This window comes from Nuphar pumila, chromosome 14 (assembly GCF_984573655.1).
Source record: "Nuphar pumila chromosome 14, dmNupPumi1.hap1.1, whole genome shotgun sequence".
Taxonomy (NCBI): domain Eukaryota; kingdom Viridiplantae; phylum Streptophyta; class Magnoliopsida; order Nymphaeales; family Nymphaeaceae; genus Nuphar; species Nuphar pumila.
The window spans coordinates 12,602,404-12,624,133 of NC_143262.1; the positions used below are offsets into that span (position 1 = coordinate 12,602,404).

Here is a 21,730-nt window from a genome sequence, read left to right on the forward strand (position 1 = left end):
GAAATAACAATTCCCGAGCTTTTATATCATGCTGAATCCATGTATGAAGTCCACTTGATCAAAGCAACCTGCACCTGTGTAATACAGAGGTGTTTGTACATCATGTTACCATGATCAAATATTAAACCTTTACATTACATTTTGATGTAAAATATATTTATTAATTATTACGATTTAATGAGCCTGTACGCGCCAAACAGAGCCAAACACCTGTTCGTGTTCTTGTTCACCCAAGAACAAAGCTGAACCACCAACAGCTTGTCGCATTCACCTGATCGGACACTGGAAAAAGCTCAAAACATGCGTGGTCCCATCAGCTTAGAACAAACCACTGAAAAGATCCATGGCAGGAAAGATCTGCTCGTGGTAATGAACAAATTTCAGTCATACACCACAGTTGAGGGCATCTTTTTCACCAAAAACTAATACGAATGACCTGAAGCACTGAACTATTTCCTCTGAAAGAAAAAGGCCACTAATGTCCATAAAAAAATTAGAGAGAGAGAGAGGCATCCGGCACGGCAGAAGCTCACATGGTAACCAGGGGGGTCTTGCCGACAAAAGCATGACCCCAAGGAGCTCCGACGCCCCAGAAATTGGAGGAAAGGCGTCACTCAAGCAGCTGCTGGTCCACTATGACCTGTCCAAATATGTCCGGACAGTTCTCCCAACGACCACTTTCCCTAGCCTCCCAGTACCCACCAATGTATCTACACGTGTCAGTGCCCTTGTCCTTTGCAAACCACCTTGGCTTCCAACCCCTCTCCTGCATCTTCCTTGCCTGCCACACAAACCACCAAGAAAAAAATAGGCCATTAACAAACATTTTTGAAACACACCCTGAACCCCCAAATCCGCCAAGGGACAAACATAACACCTTTACAACACGACGGATAAACAATTATTGAAGGGATGATAAGCCTTCCTGACTAGCAAAGTTAGGAGGATATCATGCTTCTTCCTCCCACTATATGCCCAGCATGGGAGATGATGGCTCTGGGCCTTGTGGCAGTCGGTCAAGCCCGCACACAAAGTTGTGACTACCCGGAGGGCAGCAGCTTGCCATTATTTTTGGCCACCAAGACAGCAGTACTCTAAATGAACTAAAATTTTGTGCTATTCACCTGCCGCTGCCGCTGCTCTAACCTAAGCTTCTCAGCATTTGCTGACTCGTACTCCCCATTCTCCAAGCATCTTTGGTCGGGTCTAAGCCTTGAATCTGTCGGAGGCAGATTTTCCTGCTCATGAAGGAATCAACAGATGCATGCTCGGTCAGTGTTCATCTGCTTTAGAGGAATTCACGGGATGAACAGAGAATAGGCATAAGAAACAGTACCTTTAGTCCTGGAGTGAGCTCATTCAACGTAATGGCGAATCGAGTTAAGTTATATCTAGTAGGAAATTCCGCTGGCTTGCTTCTCCTCCACAACAAGTGTGCTTCAGATAAGGGATCTTTGTTCTTCCCAGAGCAATCTCCTTCCACATAATGCATGCTCTCGTCCCATTTTCCAAATAGTGTAGCTACTGTTTTTCCATGCCCATCTTGAACAATTCCTTGGACCTGTCATTGAAATCATCTTGGCTTAAGCTCATGCTTCCTTACAAGCAAAATCCTGCTCAGACTAGCTACAGAATTCCATGCAATAATACGAAGAGTACGGGCAGTGTTGTGAAAAGCGTTGAGGTGTAGCGAGTGTTAAAATATGTTGTACATATATATATTTATATATATAGATCACGACACATACACATATATATATTAATTATATATATGTCTATGTGTCTATCTACATATATAAATATATATATTTATATCTTTTGTAAATAGACCCATATAGGGGTAAAATAGTCTTTTTACTTATCGCATATTGTATTTTTTCTCCTTTTCTTTTATTTCCTTTTTTTCTTTCTTTTTTATTTTCTTTATTCTTTTCCTTTTCCACCTTGGAATGGGCCCCACCTAGGGGGACGTTGGAGCATCCAACGGTCATATTTATGACCGTTGGAAGGGCTCCAACGTCCCTCTAGGAGCCCTTCCAAGGCCTCCTCTTTTGTCTATAAATAAAGGGGTTTCTCCCCATTGTAAAGCATGCTTCTTTGAAGCCTTTTGAGTGGAATATATATTTTTCCTCTTCTTTTGGGTGCCTTACCACTTTAAGTGGTTGTGTTGTTCTTTTGCCCATTAGTGGCTATTTGTGTATGTGCGTGCTCTCTTGTTTTGCTCTTGGAGACTTCATCCGGCACTTCATTACATGGTATCAGAGCCTTGGTTGATAAAGCTTCATCGGATCTTCTTTTGACAAGTAATATCCTTCTCTTTCGTGCATTTATATTCCTCTTCTACAAATGGCCAACAAGGATGCAAAAATCGACCTCTCATTCAAATTGGATGGGACCAATTATCGCATGTGGGCGGCCGCCATGGAAAACAATCTCAAAGGTAAAAAACTTTGGGGTTATGTATGTGGAACCATTCCGGAACCACAATTGAAGTTGACTAAGTTTGAATGTAATGAGGAAAAAGCTTTGAACGAAGAGGAAAAAGAGAAGGCTATTCTTGATTACTCTTCTAAATTAGAAGATTGGGAAAGTGAGCATGCTAAAATTTTAGCATGGTTCATGAACAATGTTGAATTAAAGATTTGTGCAAATCTCGCCAAATTCAAGAAGGCTAATGAAGCTTGGTTCTTTATGAAAGGCATGTACACTCAAAGAGACCTTGCTAGGCATTTCTTCCTACAAGAAAAGGTAAGAGCTACTAAACAAGGTGATATGAGTATTAGGGACTACTATAGTGCTCTATCTTCTTTATGGGATGAACTTGTCCTTCTCGAACCCCAATGGGAAGGTAGTGCTATTGCTATGAGGCAAGAGCAAATGGAAAAAGAAAGATTTTTCCAATTTATTCATGGGCTTCGCCCCGAATTTGAGCAACTTAGAGGATCCCTTCTCCATAGGGCCTCTACTCCTCTAAGTGATATTTTGGCCGACTTATGTCAAGAAGAGACTCGTTTGGCATTAAAACGAGATGTTGATGAAGTTCATGCCGTATCTAGACCCGGCAACAATGTAAGGCCATACAAACCACCTCATTTCTTCAAAAATAATGGTGGTGGAGGAAGGAAAATCATTTGCCATAATTGTAATGAACCGGGCCATATTCGTCCGGATTGCCCAAGATTTAAAAAGAAGGTGGCCTCCGTTGGTGAAGCTCCTCCAAATGAAGACTCAAAGAAAGATGGTGACATAAAAGAGTCTCTTGCTCATCTTACCGAAACTCTTCAACAATTTATAAAGATTAACTCCTCTACATCATCCTCTTCACCTTCCACTTCCGGCGCCGCTATCTCCTCCTTCCCAGGTATGACCTCTTGGATTCTTGATTCGGGTGCCTCCTTTCATATGACTCCGAATGCATCACTCTTATAAAAAACAAGTCTCAACAAATTTAAATCTTTTGTCTCCACTGCCGATGGAACATCCTTGGATGTTGAAGGCATTGGGAATCTTGAGAAAACTTATAATGAAAACAAAGAATTTTTTGTTCCCAAAATTCGAATTATTCCAAAACTTAATTTAAATCTATTTTCCGTTTCCCAAATTACCGATTTTGAATGTAATGTCACTTTTTCACCTACCCATTGCTATGTGCAGGATCTCCGGTCCGGGAAGCGGATTGGGCAAGGCCATAGAAGAGGGGATCTTTATTATATGGATTTTTTGTCATTGCCAACCAAATCATTTTGTAATCATGTTCAATCCAAAGATATTGAGACTTGGCATAAAAGACTTGGACATCCTAGTGTTTCTAAATTGTATCTCTTTCCTTTTTTGGAAAAATTTTGTAATACAAATACATTCAAATGCAATGATTGTATCCGTGGAAAAATTCATTCGCTTCCGTATTCTCATAGTAATTTTGTGTCAAAAAGACCTTTTGAGCTTGTGCATTCCGATGTATGGGGACCGGCACCCGTTCTGTCCAAGGGAGGCTACTCTTACTATGTTAGTTTTGTTGATGACTTTACTAGATATACATGGGTATACATTATTAAAAATAAATCCGATGTCTTTAATAATTTTAAAGAATTTCATATTCTTATTCAAAACCAATTTCAAAACAATATAGCTATATTTAGATCCGACTCTGGAGGAGAATACATGTCTAAAGATTTTCAAAATTATTTCAAAACAAATGGAATTTTACATCAACGATCTTGTCCTAAAACCCCACAACAAAATGGTCTTGCGGAAAGAAAACAGACATTTAATTGAAACTACAAGAACACTTCTTGTTTCTAAAAATGTTCCTAAAAACTTTTGGGCCGAAGCTCTTCTTACCGCAACATATTTAATCAATCGTATGCCCTCTGCTTCTTTAAAAAATGTATCACCTTTTGAAAAATTATTCAAAATTACTCCAGATTTTAATAGATTAAGGATATTTGGATGTAAATGTTTTGTGCTTGTTCAAGGACAAGATAAACTATCACCTAAAGCTATTGAATGTGCATTCATTGGATATGGTGAAAATAAAAAAGGTTATAGATGCTATGACACTCGAAATAATAAACTCTATATATCAAGAAATGTAAATTTTCTTGAAGAACAAAATGGATTTGATGTTCACACATCTAGAGAAAACCTTGACTATTCCTTCCTATTTGATCTTGCTCCTAGAATTGAAACACCAGATGCAAGTACTTGCGATAATACTTGTGATGGCATCTCCCATCATAATGATATACTTTAGCATGGTAATGATTCTCAAGTTGAGAATCTTAATGAAATAAATGTATATACCCGGCGGTCAGGAATTGAACATCAACCTGCTCTTGAAAGATATTCTCAAGATCTCTCATTAGAAGAACCTATTAATGCACCTAGGAGATCTTCTCGTAATAGTAGACCTCCACAAAAATTTGTATCTTATGAATCTTTCTCACCTAATTATAGGGCTTGTCTCATGTTAATTCATTCATATCATGAGCCTACTTCCCTTAAAGAAGCTAAAGATCATCCACATTGGATTGAAGCAATGAAAGTTGAATTAGAGGCTCTTAACAAAGCTCAAACTTGGAGTATTATTCCCCAACCATTAGGAAAAAAGGCAATTGGGTGTAGATGGGTATATAAAGTTAAAACTAAGTGTGATGGATCTCTTGAGAGATACAAAGCTCGTTTGATTGCAAAAGGCTATGCCCAAGAATATGAAATTGATTATGAGGAAACCGTTGCTCCCGTAGCTAGGATGACTAGTGTGAGAACTTTAATTGCCTTAGCCTCCATTAAACAATGGCCTATATATCAACTTGACGTTAAAAACGCTTTTTTAAATGGAAATTTATATGAAGAAGTGCTTATGGATCCTCCGCCAGGTCTTGATATTGGTAAAGGAAATATTCTAAAGTTAAATAAAGCTCTCTATGGTCTTAAACAAGCACCTAAAGCTTGGTATGATCTTTTTAGCAAAGTAGTTCTTGATAATGGTTTCTCCTCATGTTATACTGATACTGCTTTGTTTGTTAAAAATTCTAATGATCACATTACAATTCTGTTATTATATGTTGATGACATGATTATCACAGGTAATGATAAGAGAGGTATTAACCTTATTAAGAATATTCTCAAAGAAAATTTTGATATGTCTGATCTTGGTTATCTAAGATATTTTTTAGGTATTGAAGTTGCATACTCTCCCAAAGGGTATGTCCTCTCTCAGATGAAGCTTGCCTCCGACATTATTGACAGATCTGGACTGACTGATGACAAGAAGGTGGAGACGCCAGAAATAATCAATGCCAAGATGAGAGCTAGTGATGGCACTCCTTTAGCTGATCCCACACCTTATCGTCAATTGATTGGGTCGCTCACATACTTATCCATCACTAGGCCCGATATTTCTCATGCAGTTCATAGTGCAAGTCAATTTCAGACTGCTCCCTCTACCATTCACATGGCTGCTGTCATGAGAATTATCAGATATCTGAAAGGCACCATAACAAAAGGATTATTCTTACCCTCTTCTTCACCTCTTACTTTACTTGCTTATACTGACTCTGATTGGGGTGGTAACCCCGATGATCGTATTTCTACCACAGGGTATTGTGTGTTTCTTGGAGAGTCACTTATCTCTTGGAGGTGTAAGAAGCAACAGAAAGTTTCACTCTCTTCTACTGAAGCAAAGTATCGTGCGATGGCCACTACCACCACGGAGATCGTATGGTTAAGAAGTTTGCTTAAAGATATGGGGGTCTCATTCTCAACTCCCTCAAAGCTGTGCTGCGACAACAAGAGCTCTATCTACATTGCCAGCAATCACACCTTTCATGAAAGAACAAAGCACATTGAGATGGATTGCCATTATGTTCGTGATGAGTTCCTACGAGGCACCATTCAATTGCCTTATGTTCCAACCGAGTACCAGTTGGCGGACTTCTTCACCAAAGCTTTGCCATCGCCTCGTTTCTTCTTTCTCCTTAGCAAACTCTCGGTGATCTCACCGTGTGTTTGAGGGGGGGTGTTAAAATATGTTGTACATATATATATTTATATATATAGATCACGACACATACACATATATATATTAATTATATATATGTCTATGTGTCTATCTACATATATAAATATATATATATATATTTATATCTTTTGTAAATAGACCCATATAGGGGTAAAACAGTCTTTTTACTTATCGCATATTGTATTTTTTCTCCTTTTCTTTTATTTCCTTTTTTTCTTTCTTTTTTATTTTCTTTATTCTTTTCCTTTTCCACCTTGGAATGGGCCCCACCTAGGGGGACGTTGGAGCATCCAACAGTCATATTTATGACCGTTGGAAGGGCTCCAACGTCCCTCTAGGAGCCCTTCCAAGGCCTCCTCTTTTGTCTATAAATAAAGGGGTTTCTCCCCATTGTAAAGCATGCTTCTTTGAAGCCTTTTGAGTGGAATATATATTTTTCCTCTTCTTTTGGGTGCCTTACCACTTTAAGTGGTTGTGTTGTTCTTTTGCCCATTAGTGGCTATTTGTGTATGTGCGTGCTCTCTTGTTTTGCTCTTGGAGACTTCATCCGGCACTTCATTACAGCGAGGCGCTCCACCAAAATCTGAGGCGAGGCGTAAAGCGTAAGCCTAAAGTTTTTTTTTTAAAAAAACTTAAAAAAACTATAAAAAATATCTAAAATTATAAAAAAATAAAAAAATCTTTATTGATGAAGCAACAACCAACAGGAAATAAAAAATCTCAAAAAATAGTGAGTTCATAAAAAATAATAGTGAATGAGTTCATCAAAAACAAAACTTTAAGCCTTAGGATTTTTCTTCATAAGCTTGAAAATACAACACATATCTCCAATATTTAAGCCCAAACAAGAATAGTGAGTTCATCAAAAATAAAACTTTAAGCCTTAGGATTTTTCTTCATAAGCTTGAAAACACAACACACATATCTCCAATATTTTCAAACTATCACAATGTTTTAGCAGTATTTTCATGAAACATTATTAAAGTATTTTGTCATCATTTTTTCAAAATAATGAAAATTTGAAGCATGCAATGATATTATCATGAAACATTGTGATATTTCCCCTTCCTAGATTTCTGATTTAACATCTTTTTCTCAATTTCATATTATTTCTATCTATTATCTTTTTTCTATTTTCCATAGTTTGGCATGAAAGACAGCCTACTTCTATTCTGTTTCCTGACTTTTCCATTTTTTCTCTCTATCCACAATTGCTAAGCTTTTCTCATGGAAAACAGGTGTGCTTGAGTTATCTCATCTAATCGACTCACTGAATATTGATAGTGATATCATGACTAGCTCAAAAATTATATCTTAGTCAGTAGGTTATGTATCCCCTTAACTTAAATGTTAAAGTTTAGCATAAACATGCTACAAGATCAACAATAGCACCTCAACCAAGGTGACTGCAGTCAATCATGTCAAAAGGCTCATCAGAAGCAGAAGAGCTGTGGCACTCCACAATCATCATCATGACTGATTGGTGACTATGCCCTTAAGTAGCAGAGGCTCTAAAATGAACAAAGTCCTTCACACTGTTAAAAGCTGATAATCCAAAAGCCATTGAAGGAAGGCAAAATGTCAGCCAGCCCTTTCTTTTTAATTTTCCTTTTTTTTATGATATGCAGGCTGGGGTTAGCCTCTCAGGTCTTGAACATGAGACTCTTTGTTGTGACAGTGCTACTTTACAATCCAGCTATCTCATTCTTTTAGGCCTGTCAACATGTCACCTAGCCCATGTCGACAGACCTAAACAGAAATTCCACAGGTTCCCATGTTGATCATCTATGTCACATAGGTGTGGGTGCATGGGTGCGGCACTTTAAAAAAATTGGGGTGCGTGGTTGCGGGAGGGTATAAATTTGCGCGATGCAGCACCTTTACTAAGGGGCTTATGGTTTTCCACATTAACTGAAAACAAAAAGAATAGTTGAATGCATTTTCTGTGCATGAACTACAGCAAAAAGAGGCGTGTATGCCTCAGTCCGAGGCGTGCGCCTCAAGGCCTATGAGGCGCACGCCTCATGGGTGTTGCGCTTTATACCTGCGCCTCAAGGCACAAAGGCCCTCGCCTTGAGGCGAGGCGCGCTTTTTGCGCCTTGAGGCGCGTTTTTAATAACACTGAGTACGGGGCAACCAGAAACATGGCTTCAATATACAGAATCAGAAAAATGGTGTCTTGGAATTGGTGATGAAATCACACTGCCTTAAGCTCCCCTAATAAGCACAATAAAGGCAGTAGTAAAATGTTGGCAGGAATTTTGATGCATTTCAATTACGTACATGAATCTATGTCACCTGGGTGTGGGTGTGGGTGTGGGTGTGGGTGTGGGTGGTGGGTGCAGGTGCAAGGTACGGAGGGTACAACACGACAATTCCAAAAAATGTGGATATGGGGAGATGACTATATATATGTAGATATATTAGATATCACTTAAATACAAAATAAATTCAAAATAAACTGAATATAATCTAAATATATATGCTATACCTAAAATATATATTATATACAGAAAATATAAAGTTATAAACTGAAAATGAATAGGACAGACAAAATGGCATGTCCGGTACCCACCCCCGTGTTGACATGGGTACGCCGACCGAAATGGCATGTCCCGGTACCATAGGCATGAATAGTGGTCTTAAAAAAATGACTGAATAAGTTGCCCAATAATCAGTTAATTCCTTGTTTTCTGAAAAGAAGGCAACTTTCAGATAATTTTCATTGAAGATGACATTCATGGGTGATGGAAGAAGCACCAGTCACTCACCTGGTGAGGGTTCCTATCTATGATGGACTGCTCCTTGAATTTTAGCTTACATGAAAACTCCCGGTTCCCTTGTATCCGCATAGTCCCATAATGATCACAGTATAGCTTCCCCAAAATAAGGTTATAAATGGATGTCGTAACCTGAAATCATCAAATATTAAATTTCAGTAACATGCACCTCAGATGAGAAAACATATGATTTTTTTTAAATGTCAAAACACATACCTTACTCCACTGGAAAACCTCACCATCATCGAACTCCAAAGTTAATATACCAACAGGATCAAGCTGAATTGAGCGGCCCCAAAATTTACTCTTGAGGTTACTATCTCCCCAGAATTTCCATCCACGACCTTCACAATGGCACGCGACTATCATGGGGTGATGACTTACCTGCAACAATAAGTTGATCTGATGAATTGTATAGTCAAAGAGGAGAAAAACACGGTCATCAGCAAATACAACCACTTAGAAGGATGAGAAACCCAGAGAAGAATTTTTGGTTGTTATTCAGATAAGGACCCATCACCCATGCCTTTAAGGCCATATATGTAACTCAAAGTAAAATTATTATAGCTTCAAAATTAACCATGCTGCCTGTTGGCCTTCACTTGGCTCGATACTGTGGATTCCGTACAGTGAACACACACATGTTAGAGAATATGTTCAAACTCACAAGTTTTTATATATATATATATATATATATATATATATATATATATATATATATATATATATATATATATCATTTGCTACCCTCATGGGTAAGGAACCATGTAGTTGGAACTCATAGAGGGGAAGGTTGTTTTGACCAAATCAGATTTCATGGATGTGTTCAACATGGACAAAATAGTAAGAATCAGCCCTTGGATCATATTTTTTCGATGTAAAAATGTTTTTATAAGGTTTGAAAATTTGGTACATTGTAGAATGTTGAATTTTCAATCCTCGTAAAATTTGACATATATTATAAAAACATGATCTAAAGGTCAATTTATACTAAACTTAATATGTAGATCACATCTGGAGGATCAGATGTGTAAAAAAAACCAAAAAATCTAAAATATTACATTTTGACCAGGGGTTCCTTACCCATGAATGTAGCAAATATTGTTAAAATATAGTGTATATATTTTTATACCTAATTGATATATGTATATTTATACAATATACATATATCAAGGGTATTTTGGTCATTTAATGACATGAAATATAATACAGTTCAAAAGAGACTGTAGAGTCATTTTTAGTTTTTTTATTTTCTATTTTTTTATGTTAGTCAATATGACTGTTGGAGAGGCAGTCCAACTAGTCGTTGGACTGCCCCCAACGGTCATAACGACTCCCTTTCATTGTATGTGAGACTCTATAAAGAGAGCCTCACGACTATGTAAAATATGCTTTTCTAAGCATATTGGCTGTTATACTAAAATAAGTTTTTTACATTGTGCTCTTGTGGAATTTGTGCCATTGTTCTTTTGTGGAATTCGTGCTTTTGTATTTCTTTTATGAGATTGTTATCGGTCCATTAGAGACCATATTGTATTTGTGCACTTGTGTAGCCCTTCATTGGCATTGTGATTGTGCACATCTTGTTTCATTACATGGTATCAGAGCTTAGGGCTCTTGAAGTGTTGAAAGTTATCTTGGGATTGCTTTCTTTGTAGTGGTGCTCTTCAATCTTTAGTCTTCAAACGCAAGCCTTCTTCACTATGGGAGAAAGAGATTCTGCATCCGTTATCTCCTACAAGCTTAATGAAAGCAACTATTTGACGTGGACTACCACAATAAAAAATCACATCAACGGTAAAAAGATTTGGGGGTTTGTTAGTGAAACCACTAATAAACCTCAACTTAAATTAACAAGAAGAGAAGGACATCAAGTCAAAGCTCTATCCGAAGAAGAAAAAGAGAAAACTTTGTAAGAATACCAAAACAAGTTGAAGGATTGGGAAGCTAGCAATGCTCAAATACTCTCATAGTTCATGAATATCATAGAGTTCAAGATCGCCATCAAGATCATTAAATTTAAAAAGACGTGATGTATGAATCTTCCTAAAAAGCACATTTATTAAAAAAGATGTGGTGATGCTATATTATCTTCAAGACTAAGGGTCTTTGAATGTAATACTTTGTGCTTCTTGAAAAATATAACAAACTCTCTCCTAAAGCTATAAAATGTGTTTTTCTTGGATTTGCCAAAAATAAAAAAGGCTATCGATGATATGATAAAAAAATGATAAACTTTATGTCTCTATAAATGTTACATTTCTTGAAAATGAAAATGGATTTGATCTTGAAAAACCTAAGGAAGAATTCGATTATGCCTTCTTGTTTGATTTGTTACCTAAATAAAATAATGAAATTATTGATAATGATGATATTGATAATTTTGAGTCAAATAATGGACCAAGTGAAGAAAGAGGACCAACTCATAACCATTTACAATACTCTAGACGAGATAACGGAGAGCATCCATGTGCTTTTGAAAAGAATAGTCAACCAACAAATGTTGAAGAGTCTAGTGTTAGAAGATTTGAACGAATACATAGGCCTCCAAATAGGTTTGTCTCCTATGAATCCTTGTCTCCAAACTAAAGAGATGCCTTCTAGCAATTCATTCATATCATGAACCATCTAACTGTAAAGAAGTTAAAATCATAAAAGAATGGGTAGAAGCTATGAAAATAAAATTAGATGCATTACACAAGGCTCATACTTGGGAAGTCCAACATCTTCCTAAGGGAAATAAAACAATAGGATGTAGATGAGTATTTAAAGTCAAAACAAAGAGTGACAGGTCTCTAGAAAGATATAAAGCAAGATTAGTTGCAAAAAGATATTACTAGGAATATGTAATAGATTATAAGGAAACAATTGCCCTAGTAGCTCGTATGACCACAGTTAGGGCTCTAATTGCAGTAGCATCCATTAGAAAATGAGATATATATCAGTTAAATGTTAATAATGGTTTCCTAAATGAAAATTTAAATGAAGAAGTTTACATGGATCCTCCCCCTGGTCTAACTATTGAAAATAAAATGGTTCTTCGTCTTAAAAAAGATTTATATGGGCTTAAACAAGCCCCTAAAGCATGATATGATCAGTTTAGTGGAACTGTGTTGAATATTGAATTTAAATCTTGTTATACTGACACTACTCTTTTTGTAAGATCTAGAGGTACCTCACTTATCATTTTGCTCTTGTATGTTGATTATATAATCATCAGTGGGAATGATTAGAAGAAAATTAAAGAAATTAAGATTATGCTTAATAAATCTTTTGATATGACTGACCTTAGTTTTTTGAGATATTTTTTAGGAATTGAAATAACATACTCGCCAAGAGGGTATATTTTGTCTCGAATAAAGTTTGCAACTGATATTGTTGCTCATTCGGGAATTACAAATACAAAATATGATGATACTCCTGAAGTGATAAATACCAAAATGAGAGTTGAAGATGAAGTTTTATTAGATGATTCAACTCCTTATAGGCAACTTATCAGATCATTAATTTACTTATCTATTACCAGGCCAAACATTGCACATGCAGTACATATTGCAAATCAATTTCAACATGCGCCTACATTAGTTCACATGAAAGGCGTGTGAAGAATAATTCGATACATCAAGAAAACTATATCTAAAGAGTTATTCTTATCTTCTTCATCATCTTTAAATCTTATTGCTTATAATGATTCTGACTTGAGAGGGGACCCCAACAACTGTCACTCAACTAAAGGTTTTTGTGTGTTTGTAGGTGATTCTCTCATTTCTTGGAGATGCAAAAAACAACAGAAAGTGTCTTTATCTTCTACGATAGCTGAATATAGGACGATGGCTATAATAACAACCAAGGTCATGTGAAAGAAATCATTACTTTCAAATATGGGTGTTGATGTTTCATAACCTTTAAAATTATACTGTGATAACAAAAGTGCCATGTATATAGCCAACAATCACACATTTCATGAACGAACGAAACATATTGAGATGAATTATCACTGTGTTCGCAAAGAATATTTGAAGGAAACAATTACTTTGCCCTATGTTCAGTCCGAGTTTCAGATTGCGGACTTCTTCACCAAAGCTCTTCCTCTACCAAGATTTTTGTATCTTCTTAGCAAACTTTTGATAATCTCACTGTAAGTTTGAGGGAGAGTGTTAAAATATAGTGTATATATTTTTATACCTAACTGATATACATATATTTATATAATATACGTAATATCAAGGAAATTTTGGTCAATTAATGACATGTAATATAGTACAGTCCAATAGGGATTGTAGAGTCTTTTTTAGTTTTTTTATTTTCCGTTTTTTTTATGTTAGTCAATATGACGGTTAGAGAGGCAGTCCAACTAGTCGTTGGACTGCCTCCAACGGTCATAAATATGACCGTTGGGAGCAGTCCAACGACTAGTTGGACTGCCTCCCTTTCATTGTATGTGAGGCTCTATAAATAGACTCACCACTCTATGTAAAATATGCTTTTCTAAGCATATTGACTGTTATACTAAAATCAGTTTTTTACATTGCGCTCTTGTGGAATTTGTGACATTGTGCATTTGTGAAATTTGTGCTTTTGTATATCTCTTTTATGAGATTGTTATTGGTCCATTAGAGACCATATTGTATTTGTGCACTTGTGTCGCCCCTAGTTGGCATGGTGATTGTGCAAATCTTGTTTCATTACAAATATTACACTATATATATAGATATATAGAGAGAAATAAATCATAGTCACAAATATTGGTATCGGCTATATCTCGGTGAGGCTATTTCTCACAATATTATAGGTTAGGTGACAAATCTGAGGCTTAAAAAAATAAAAATAACAAAAATAAGTAAGAAAATATCATGTTTAGATAATAAAATACATATATAATAAAAGAAATAAGTAAAAAATGTAAAAGAAAAAGAAAAACATATTTGAGATGTAAAAAACAAATAAAAATAAATAAAATAAATAAAAATAAATAAAAATAATAAAAATAATAAAAACAATTGATAATATTGTGATATTATCATGAGAATACGTTCGCTGAAAATATCGTGATAATATTGCAATATTTTGAAAATATCGTCGATATATGCAACCATGATATATATATATATATATATATATATATATATATATATATATATATATTTAGCTCCGCCTGTGTATAATTGTTTAGTTATACACTATCGGTCCCAAGCCCGGATAAAGGAGGAGGGTTGCGGTAGGCCAGTGACAGCCAACATAAAAACTTAGTCACACCCTATGAATATGAACCAATATGGGAATTTCGTTGAGGCGTTCCCTACTGAGCGACGCACTGTACTCTATAAGCCCGGAGGCAGTGATAAATGGGCAAGGGTTGCTAGGTCGTCCCCAGAAGCGACGCGTCACACCGGGGCCTGGGTGTGGTGTCAAATAGGCAAGGGTTCTCTCACTTTGTTGGACGTGTGGGGGTAAAGAAGATAATTCAAGACCATAAAATTAAGTTAGCCACTTGGAACATAGGGTCTTTAACTGGTAAGTTGGTAGAGTTAGTAGATGTTATGTATAGGAGAAAAATGTATATTTTATGTCTACAAGAGACCAAATGGGTAGGTGAGAAAGCAAAAGTGATAAAACCTTGGGGATATAAGATTTGGTATACAAGAATAAATAGGAATAGGAATGAAGTAGGGATTGTTATTAGTCGTGAGTTTATAGATAATGTAGTTGAGGTCTGTAGGAAGGGTGATAGGATTTTACTTATTAAATTAGTATTAGGTACGGATATTATTAGTGTTTATGCACCTCAAGTAGGTTTAGATGATTCCATTAAGCGTCAATTTTGGGAAGATTTAAATGGAGTAGTACAAGAGATATCTTATGGAAAAAAGGTTTTCATCGGCGGTGACCTTAATGGACATGTAGGCATTAGTACGGATGGATTTGAGAGTATCCATGGAGGCTATGGTATAGGAGAAAGAAACGAAAGTGGAGAAAGAATTTTAGATTTTGGTTTGTCCTATGATATGATCTTAGCAAACACTTGGTTTAGGAAGAGGGATGTCTCACCTAGTAACATTTAAAAGTGGGCTTAATACGAGTCAGATAGATTTTTTCCTACTTAGAAAGAGAGATAGGGGTTGTTGCATCGATTGTAAGGTTATACCGGAAGAAAGTGTAGCTACACAACATAGAGTCTTAATTTTAGATCTTAGAATTAGAAAATGCCGCAAAAGGGATAGACATAGGATAGATACTAGAATTAAGCGGTGGGCACTGAAAGGAGCTAAACAAGGAATGTTTGTAGAGCAGGTAGCTAAGCAAGCTGATTGGTGTCTCGAGGAGGATTTAGAATCAATGTGGAATAAGATAGTGGGTGGCATGAGAAAGGTGGCTAAGGAGGTATTGGGTGAGTCTAAAGGCGGTGCACCGCTAGGTAAGGATACATCATGGTGGAACGATGATGTCAAATTAGCTATTAAGGTTAAAAGAGAGTGTTATAAAAATCTAAGTAAGAGTCGTGATAATGAGAATTTAGAGAAGTATATGATAGCAAAGAAGGAAGCTAAAAAAGTAGTTCAAAATGCGAAGGATAAGGTATATAAGGAGGTTTATGACAAGTTGGATACCAAAGAGGGCGAGAAGGATATTTATAGGCTTGCAAAGATGAGAGATAGGAAATCGAGGGATCTGGGTATGGTTAGATGTATCAAAGATGAAACGAAAGGGTTTTAGTCAAAGATGAGGAGATTAAGGAGAGATGGAAAGATTATTTTGATAAGTTATTTAATGGAAGTCATGCTCAGGATCTTGGAGACTTTTCCATTCCTTTTCATGAGATGAATCGTGACTTCATGCGCAAGATTCAAAAGAAAGAAATTGCAGAGGCTTTGAAGAAAATGAAATCAAGAAAGACAGTTGGCCTAGATGGTATACCTATCGACGCTTGGAAATGCTTGGGTGAGAAAGGTTTAGAATGGTTGACAAATCTTTTTAACAAGATTTAGCGGACAAATAAGATGCCTAATGAGTGAAGGAAGAGTACTTTGGTGCCTCTATATAAGAATAAGGGCAATATACAATATTGCACAAACTATCATGGTATAAAACTCATGAGTCATACTATGAAACTTTGGAAGAGGGTGATTGAGTATAGGTTGAAGAAGGTTGTCATGATATTGGAGAATCAATTTGGTTTTATACTTGGAAGATCAACTATGGAAGCTATACATCTTCTTAGACAACTTATTGAGAGATATAGAGAGAGGAACAAAGATTTGCATATGGTTTTTATTGATTTAGAGAAGGCATACGATAGAGTACCTAGGGATGGTCTCTGGTGGACAATGATGAAGAAAGGTGTTTCTCTCAAGTACATTAGTATAACTAAAGATATGTACGAAGGAGTAGTAACCAATGTCCGCACTTATGGAGGGGTGACAACCAATTTTCCTATAACGGTTGGGTTACATTAAGGATTTGCATTAATCCCTTTCCTATTTGCTATAGTGATGGATGAGCTTACGAGATCAATTCAAGAAAATGTGTCGTGGCGTATGTTGTTTGCTGATGATATTGTTTTGATTGATGAGTCTAGAGCTGGGGTTAATGCTAAGTTAGAATTATGGAGACAGACATTGGAAGCAAGAAGTTTTAAGTTGAGTAAGAGTAAGACAGAATATATGGAATGTCGGTTTAGTAAGCAGCGAAGTAGTGATGGGAGTGTAGTGAAGCTCGGTGAGCAAGAAATATCGGTGGATGACTCTTTCAAATATTTGGGATCTATCATTCAAAAGTATGGAGAAATTGATGGAGATGTAAATCATAGGATAAAGGTTGGGTGGATGAAATGGAAAAGTGCAACCGGAGTGTTGTGCGATCGTAGAATGCCATTGCGGTTGAAGAGAAAGTTTTATAGGACGACAATTAGGCCCGCTTTACTATATGGTACAGAATGTTGGGCTGCCAAGAGACATCATATTCAAAAAATGAGTGTAGCTGAGATGCTTATGCTTAGATGGATGTATGGAAATACAATAAAAGATAAGATTCAAAACGAGATACGTAAGAAGGTAGGCATTGCATCCATTGAAAATAAGATGAGAGAGAATCGTTTATGGTGGTTTGGACATATTCGGCGAAGGCCTAATGATGCTCCAGTTAGAAGGATGGAGAAATGGGAAAATATATTAGTTAAAAGAGGTTGAGGTAGGCCTAAGAAGACTTGGATGGAGATGATAGGAAAGGATATGAATGCTTTGAACCTCACCGAGGACATGGCATTGGATAGAAATGATTGGAGGAGAAGGATTCATGTGGGAGACCCAAAATGATTTTCTTTTTTGGTTCATATCGCCGACCCCAATTGTTTTGAGATGAAGGCGTAGTTGTTGTTGTTGTATATATATATGGTTTAATACTTGGTGCCTTTGAAGACACCAAATTATATGGAACTATTGAGCTTAAAATCATACACTTAAGCTTTTTCTTTTGTAAATTAAATCTTATGGATGTGATCTACAATGTTTTTTTAATGGGAAATGAGTTTTGAATCATATGATTGTGACACATATGGAGTTTTTTTTAGAGCTTAAAAAATGAACGATATACAATGCATAAAATTTCATGACCCAAAAAATCATATTTTTAGATCAAAATAACACGATCCAAGGCTTGATTCTTAGAAAAACAAACCTTCCTGAACACATCTAAGTGGTCAGATTGAGTTGATAAAGCTTGAACCTATGGTTTTTAGCTCAATAGTTCCATATAATTTGGGGATTTCAAAGGCACCAAATCTTAACCCTATATATATACATATAGGGAGAGAGAGAGAGAGAAGGTGGTAGCTGCTAACCACTTTCTAGCTAACCGCCATGCTAACCAGACTTTCGAAGGATTTTCCCCATGTATTACTCAAATCTAACCATACAGATGTGTTCAACATGATCAATTTACTAGGAAACGACACTTGCATCATGTTTTTTTTTATGAAAAACATGATCTTTTAAGCCTTGAATATTTAGGAAAATCTTAGGCCATCGATTTTTTAAACCTTATAAAAAAACTACCTGCGTATCGGAATCGAATGATCCAAGAGACAATTCCTATAAAATCAAGCATGTCGAACACATCTGTACGGTCAAATTTAAGGAAAACAAGGTAAAACCTTTCAAAAGGCAGGTTAGCACTGTAGACCTTCTCTCTCTCTCTCTCTATATATATATATATATATATATATATATATATATATATATATATATATATATAATCACAATGATATGGAACCCGAGGCAAACTCAGGATTAATGAAAAAGACCAAATACATGGACACACTATACTTAATTAAATGCAAAAACAACAAAAAGTAAGCATTCACAAGAGAACTAAGAAATAAAATAAATACATTTTATTAACGACAAAATACACACTCTATCCTCACTACAAACATTCATGCACACACACACTATTCACAAACATCCTCTCACGCTTTACAACGGCACACACTCACATTTATAGAGGAGAGGACAAAATAAGGATGTCAGTGGACCGGGGCGGGGCGGGGGACAAGGTCTCCACCCCCGCCCCGTCTCTAAAATTTAACCTTCATCCCCGGTCCACTCCTGTGGCAGGGGAGACTTTGGACCTCCACCCCCGCCCCATCTCAAAATATTAATCCTCGTCCCCGCCCCGTCCCCGCCCCCACCTCGTCCTGTCCCTGTTTTCTTGAAAAGAATCCAGGTTGTAATTATGTTTGGTTGGTTTCTTCCCAGATTTCTAATAAACTACACGATGTATCAAGCCATTCAAGTACAAAATTTGGAAAAGGTACCTTCTAACTAAAGATCCCAGCGAAACCATACTGCAACATAAGAGATACTTAAAACCACAAATTATTTTAGTTAGAGAAAGATTCTACCAAATTTGAATAAGGTTTCGACCTGCCCAATCTGTTGAACCATTCTGTTTGGAGTCAATTCCATCTTTTTTTGGCCATTTCATCAAACAGTTGGCATGCAACTTCCCTTCCTCAGAAGCTGGAAAGTTTGAAGAGCTTTTGCAGCACAACATAGGATTTGAACTGTTAGTAGGTGCTCGCAACCAAGCTCTTGAAACAATTTTGATTGTAGAAAGTTCAAGCAGACTGATACAAAAGAAAAGCATGATAGAAACTGAAGAAGAAAATCTCGAACCAAAGCTCGGATCAAGAACTGATCTTCAAAATGGGAGGACTGCTTCTTAATTTCGATCGTGGCCTTCTCTGCAAACGAATCAACCTGATCCTTATTCAAAAGAGCAAAAGAGATTATCAACTTATGATATGTTTCCCTCATTCAAACAGAGCAAAAAAAACCATTTACCGATTTTGTAATTTATTTTTTGATTTAGGGTATTTTAGTAATTTGGGGTGAGGCGGGGTGGGGCGGGGGAAAGTGTCGGTCCATCCCCACAGGGGGATGAATTTTAACCTTCATCCCCACCGCCATCACCGGTCCAAACGGGGCGGAGCCCCGCTTTCCCCCGGTCCTCTGCCATCCCTAGGACAAAAAGGAGAGAAGAGGATAGCCTAACGGCTAGTTGAAGGAGGGTCCAAGGGCTAGCTAGACCTCCTTCAACTAGCTATTAGGCACAGTCCCAACAACTAGTTTGGTAAACCTGATTTGACCAAAAACTAAAATTAATAAAAAACAAAAATATTCATTTAAATAATGACTAAAGAGGAAAGAAAATAAGAGAACCTATTCTATCCTAAAACTATACATTATGTATACTTGATTTGAAAATATTTAAAGACACAATCCATAAGAAGCATACGAATGATATACTTTGAGTACAATGAAATACAAAAGGAATACAAAAGAAAATACCTATAAGTATACCTTAATATACTTAGGTATATAAATACAATGCATATATATTAACAATATATAGGGAAAATATTTGCTACTAATGAAGGTAAGGAACTAAAGAGCTAGAAATCGAAGGTGCAAGTTGTAACATCCCAATCTAACCACATAGATGTGTTTAACATGGTTTGTTTGCTAAGGCTCAAGCCTTGGATCATGCTTTTTTGATGTAAAAATGTGATCTTTACATTGTGGGTCGTTGATTTTTGGACCCCTTTAAAAACCTAATTATTTGTCATAATCACATGATTCAAAACAAGTTTCCTACTAAATAAACCATGTAGATCGCATCAGTAACATTTGATATACAAAAAAATGAAATTTTTTGAAGAAAAGAGTGATTTCTACTCATTAGTTCCTTACCTTCATTAGTAGCCAACATATATATATATAGGGAAAGGGTGAAATGAAATGAGGATCTTCCAAACACGAACTTAGATCCGCACGACAAGGTGTCTAAAAAGACACTAAAGCATAACCCTTAAAAAGGGTATAATGGAAAACAAAAGAAGAAATAAAAAATATTTTTTATTGATATGAAACACCAAATGCTTAAGAAGCATTGGAATAAAATACAAGAGGGGATACACCCCTTTATATACAAGTGGGAGAGGAGAGCTCTCCTTGTAACCGTTGGACTAGTCCAACGGTTATAAATGTAACCGTTGGACTAGTCCAATGGTTACATTATTAGTTAAGTTCCAAGTGGAACTTAACTAATAATGTAAGTCTAGTTCTATTAGAACTAGACTCTCAAAAGGCTAAAAAGAAAATAGCAAAAAATACAGAAAAATAAAAATAAAATTACATAAATATATATATATATATATATATATATATATATATATATATTTACATTTTAACAAAGGGGACCGTCGCGCTCTTGGACGGTCCAAAATCTTTGGAACTGTCCAATTCATTTCAATCAGACGATCCCTTTATACAAAGTTCCCTGTCTCTGTATGGTTCTCTCTCTCAGTGTTCTCAACAACTCTGCATTTTTACATGTCTTCCTCTAAGAGAATGTTCTTCCCATCCTGCACCTCCCCATTTACGCTTGTAATTGAACCGTCCAACAACGAGAAGCGAAAAAAGGAGAAGGGGAGGAATGGAGAAGAAAGAGGGAACAACATGTGGTGGCCTTTCTCTGCCATCGATGCTGTCCAGACTTCGGCAATGGTTGTCTGATTTTCCAGCGGCCACCGCCGAAGGAGAGGTGATGGTTTTTTCCACCAGCGAAGGATGGGCAGTGGCCCGATCTTCTTGGATTGAGAGAGAGAGAGCATGCATCAGTCATTTCGCCGACGATGTCATCAGTGGGTGGAAGTCATCCTTCTCAACTGTCCAATGGAAGGGAAAAGAGGAGAGAGAAAGAGAGAGAGAGAAGTATTTCAATTTGGGACTGTTCCATTGAAATAAATTGGATGGTTCCAAAGATTTTGAAGATTTTGGACTGTCAAAGCATATATATATATATAATGATTGTAAGTACAGTCTAGTTGGAATCTCATGATGCAAGTTGTTTTGACTCAATCTAACCT

The 21,730-nt window shown here is 36.5% G+C and overlaps 1 protein-coding gene across 2 annotated transcripts in view; it reads right to left on the bottom strand.

The window, feature by feature from the left end:
- The window catches only part of LOC149816407 (oxysterol-binding protein-related protein 1B-like), a 51,756-nt gene continuing 30,026 nt past the window's right edge, over positions 1 to 21,730 (bottom strand). For both annotated transcript variants that reach the window (XM_089986590.1, XM_089986591.1), the window contains 5 exons: positions 9,520 to 9,687; positions 9,295 to 9,435; positions 1,337 to 1,561; positions 1,125 to 1,238; positions 1 to 781 (listed from right to left, as the gene is read on the bottom strand). In XM_089986590.1, coding sequence (XP_089842716.1) covers positions 611 to 781; positions 1,125 to 1,238; positions 1,337 to 1,561; positions 9,295 to 9,435; positions 9,520 to 9,687 — 819 coding nt within the window. In that variant the 3' untranslated portion in view covers positions 1 to 610. The remainder of the gene's footprint in view (positions 782 to 1,124; positions 1,239 to 1,336; positions 1,562 to 9,294; positions 9,436 to 9,519; positions 9,688 to 21,730) is intronic.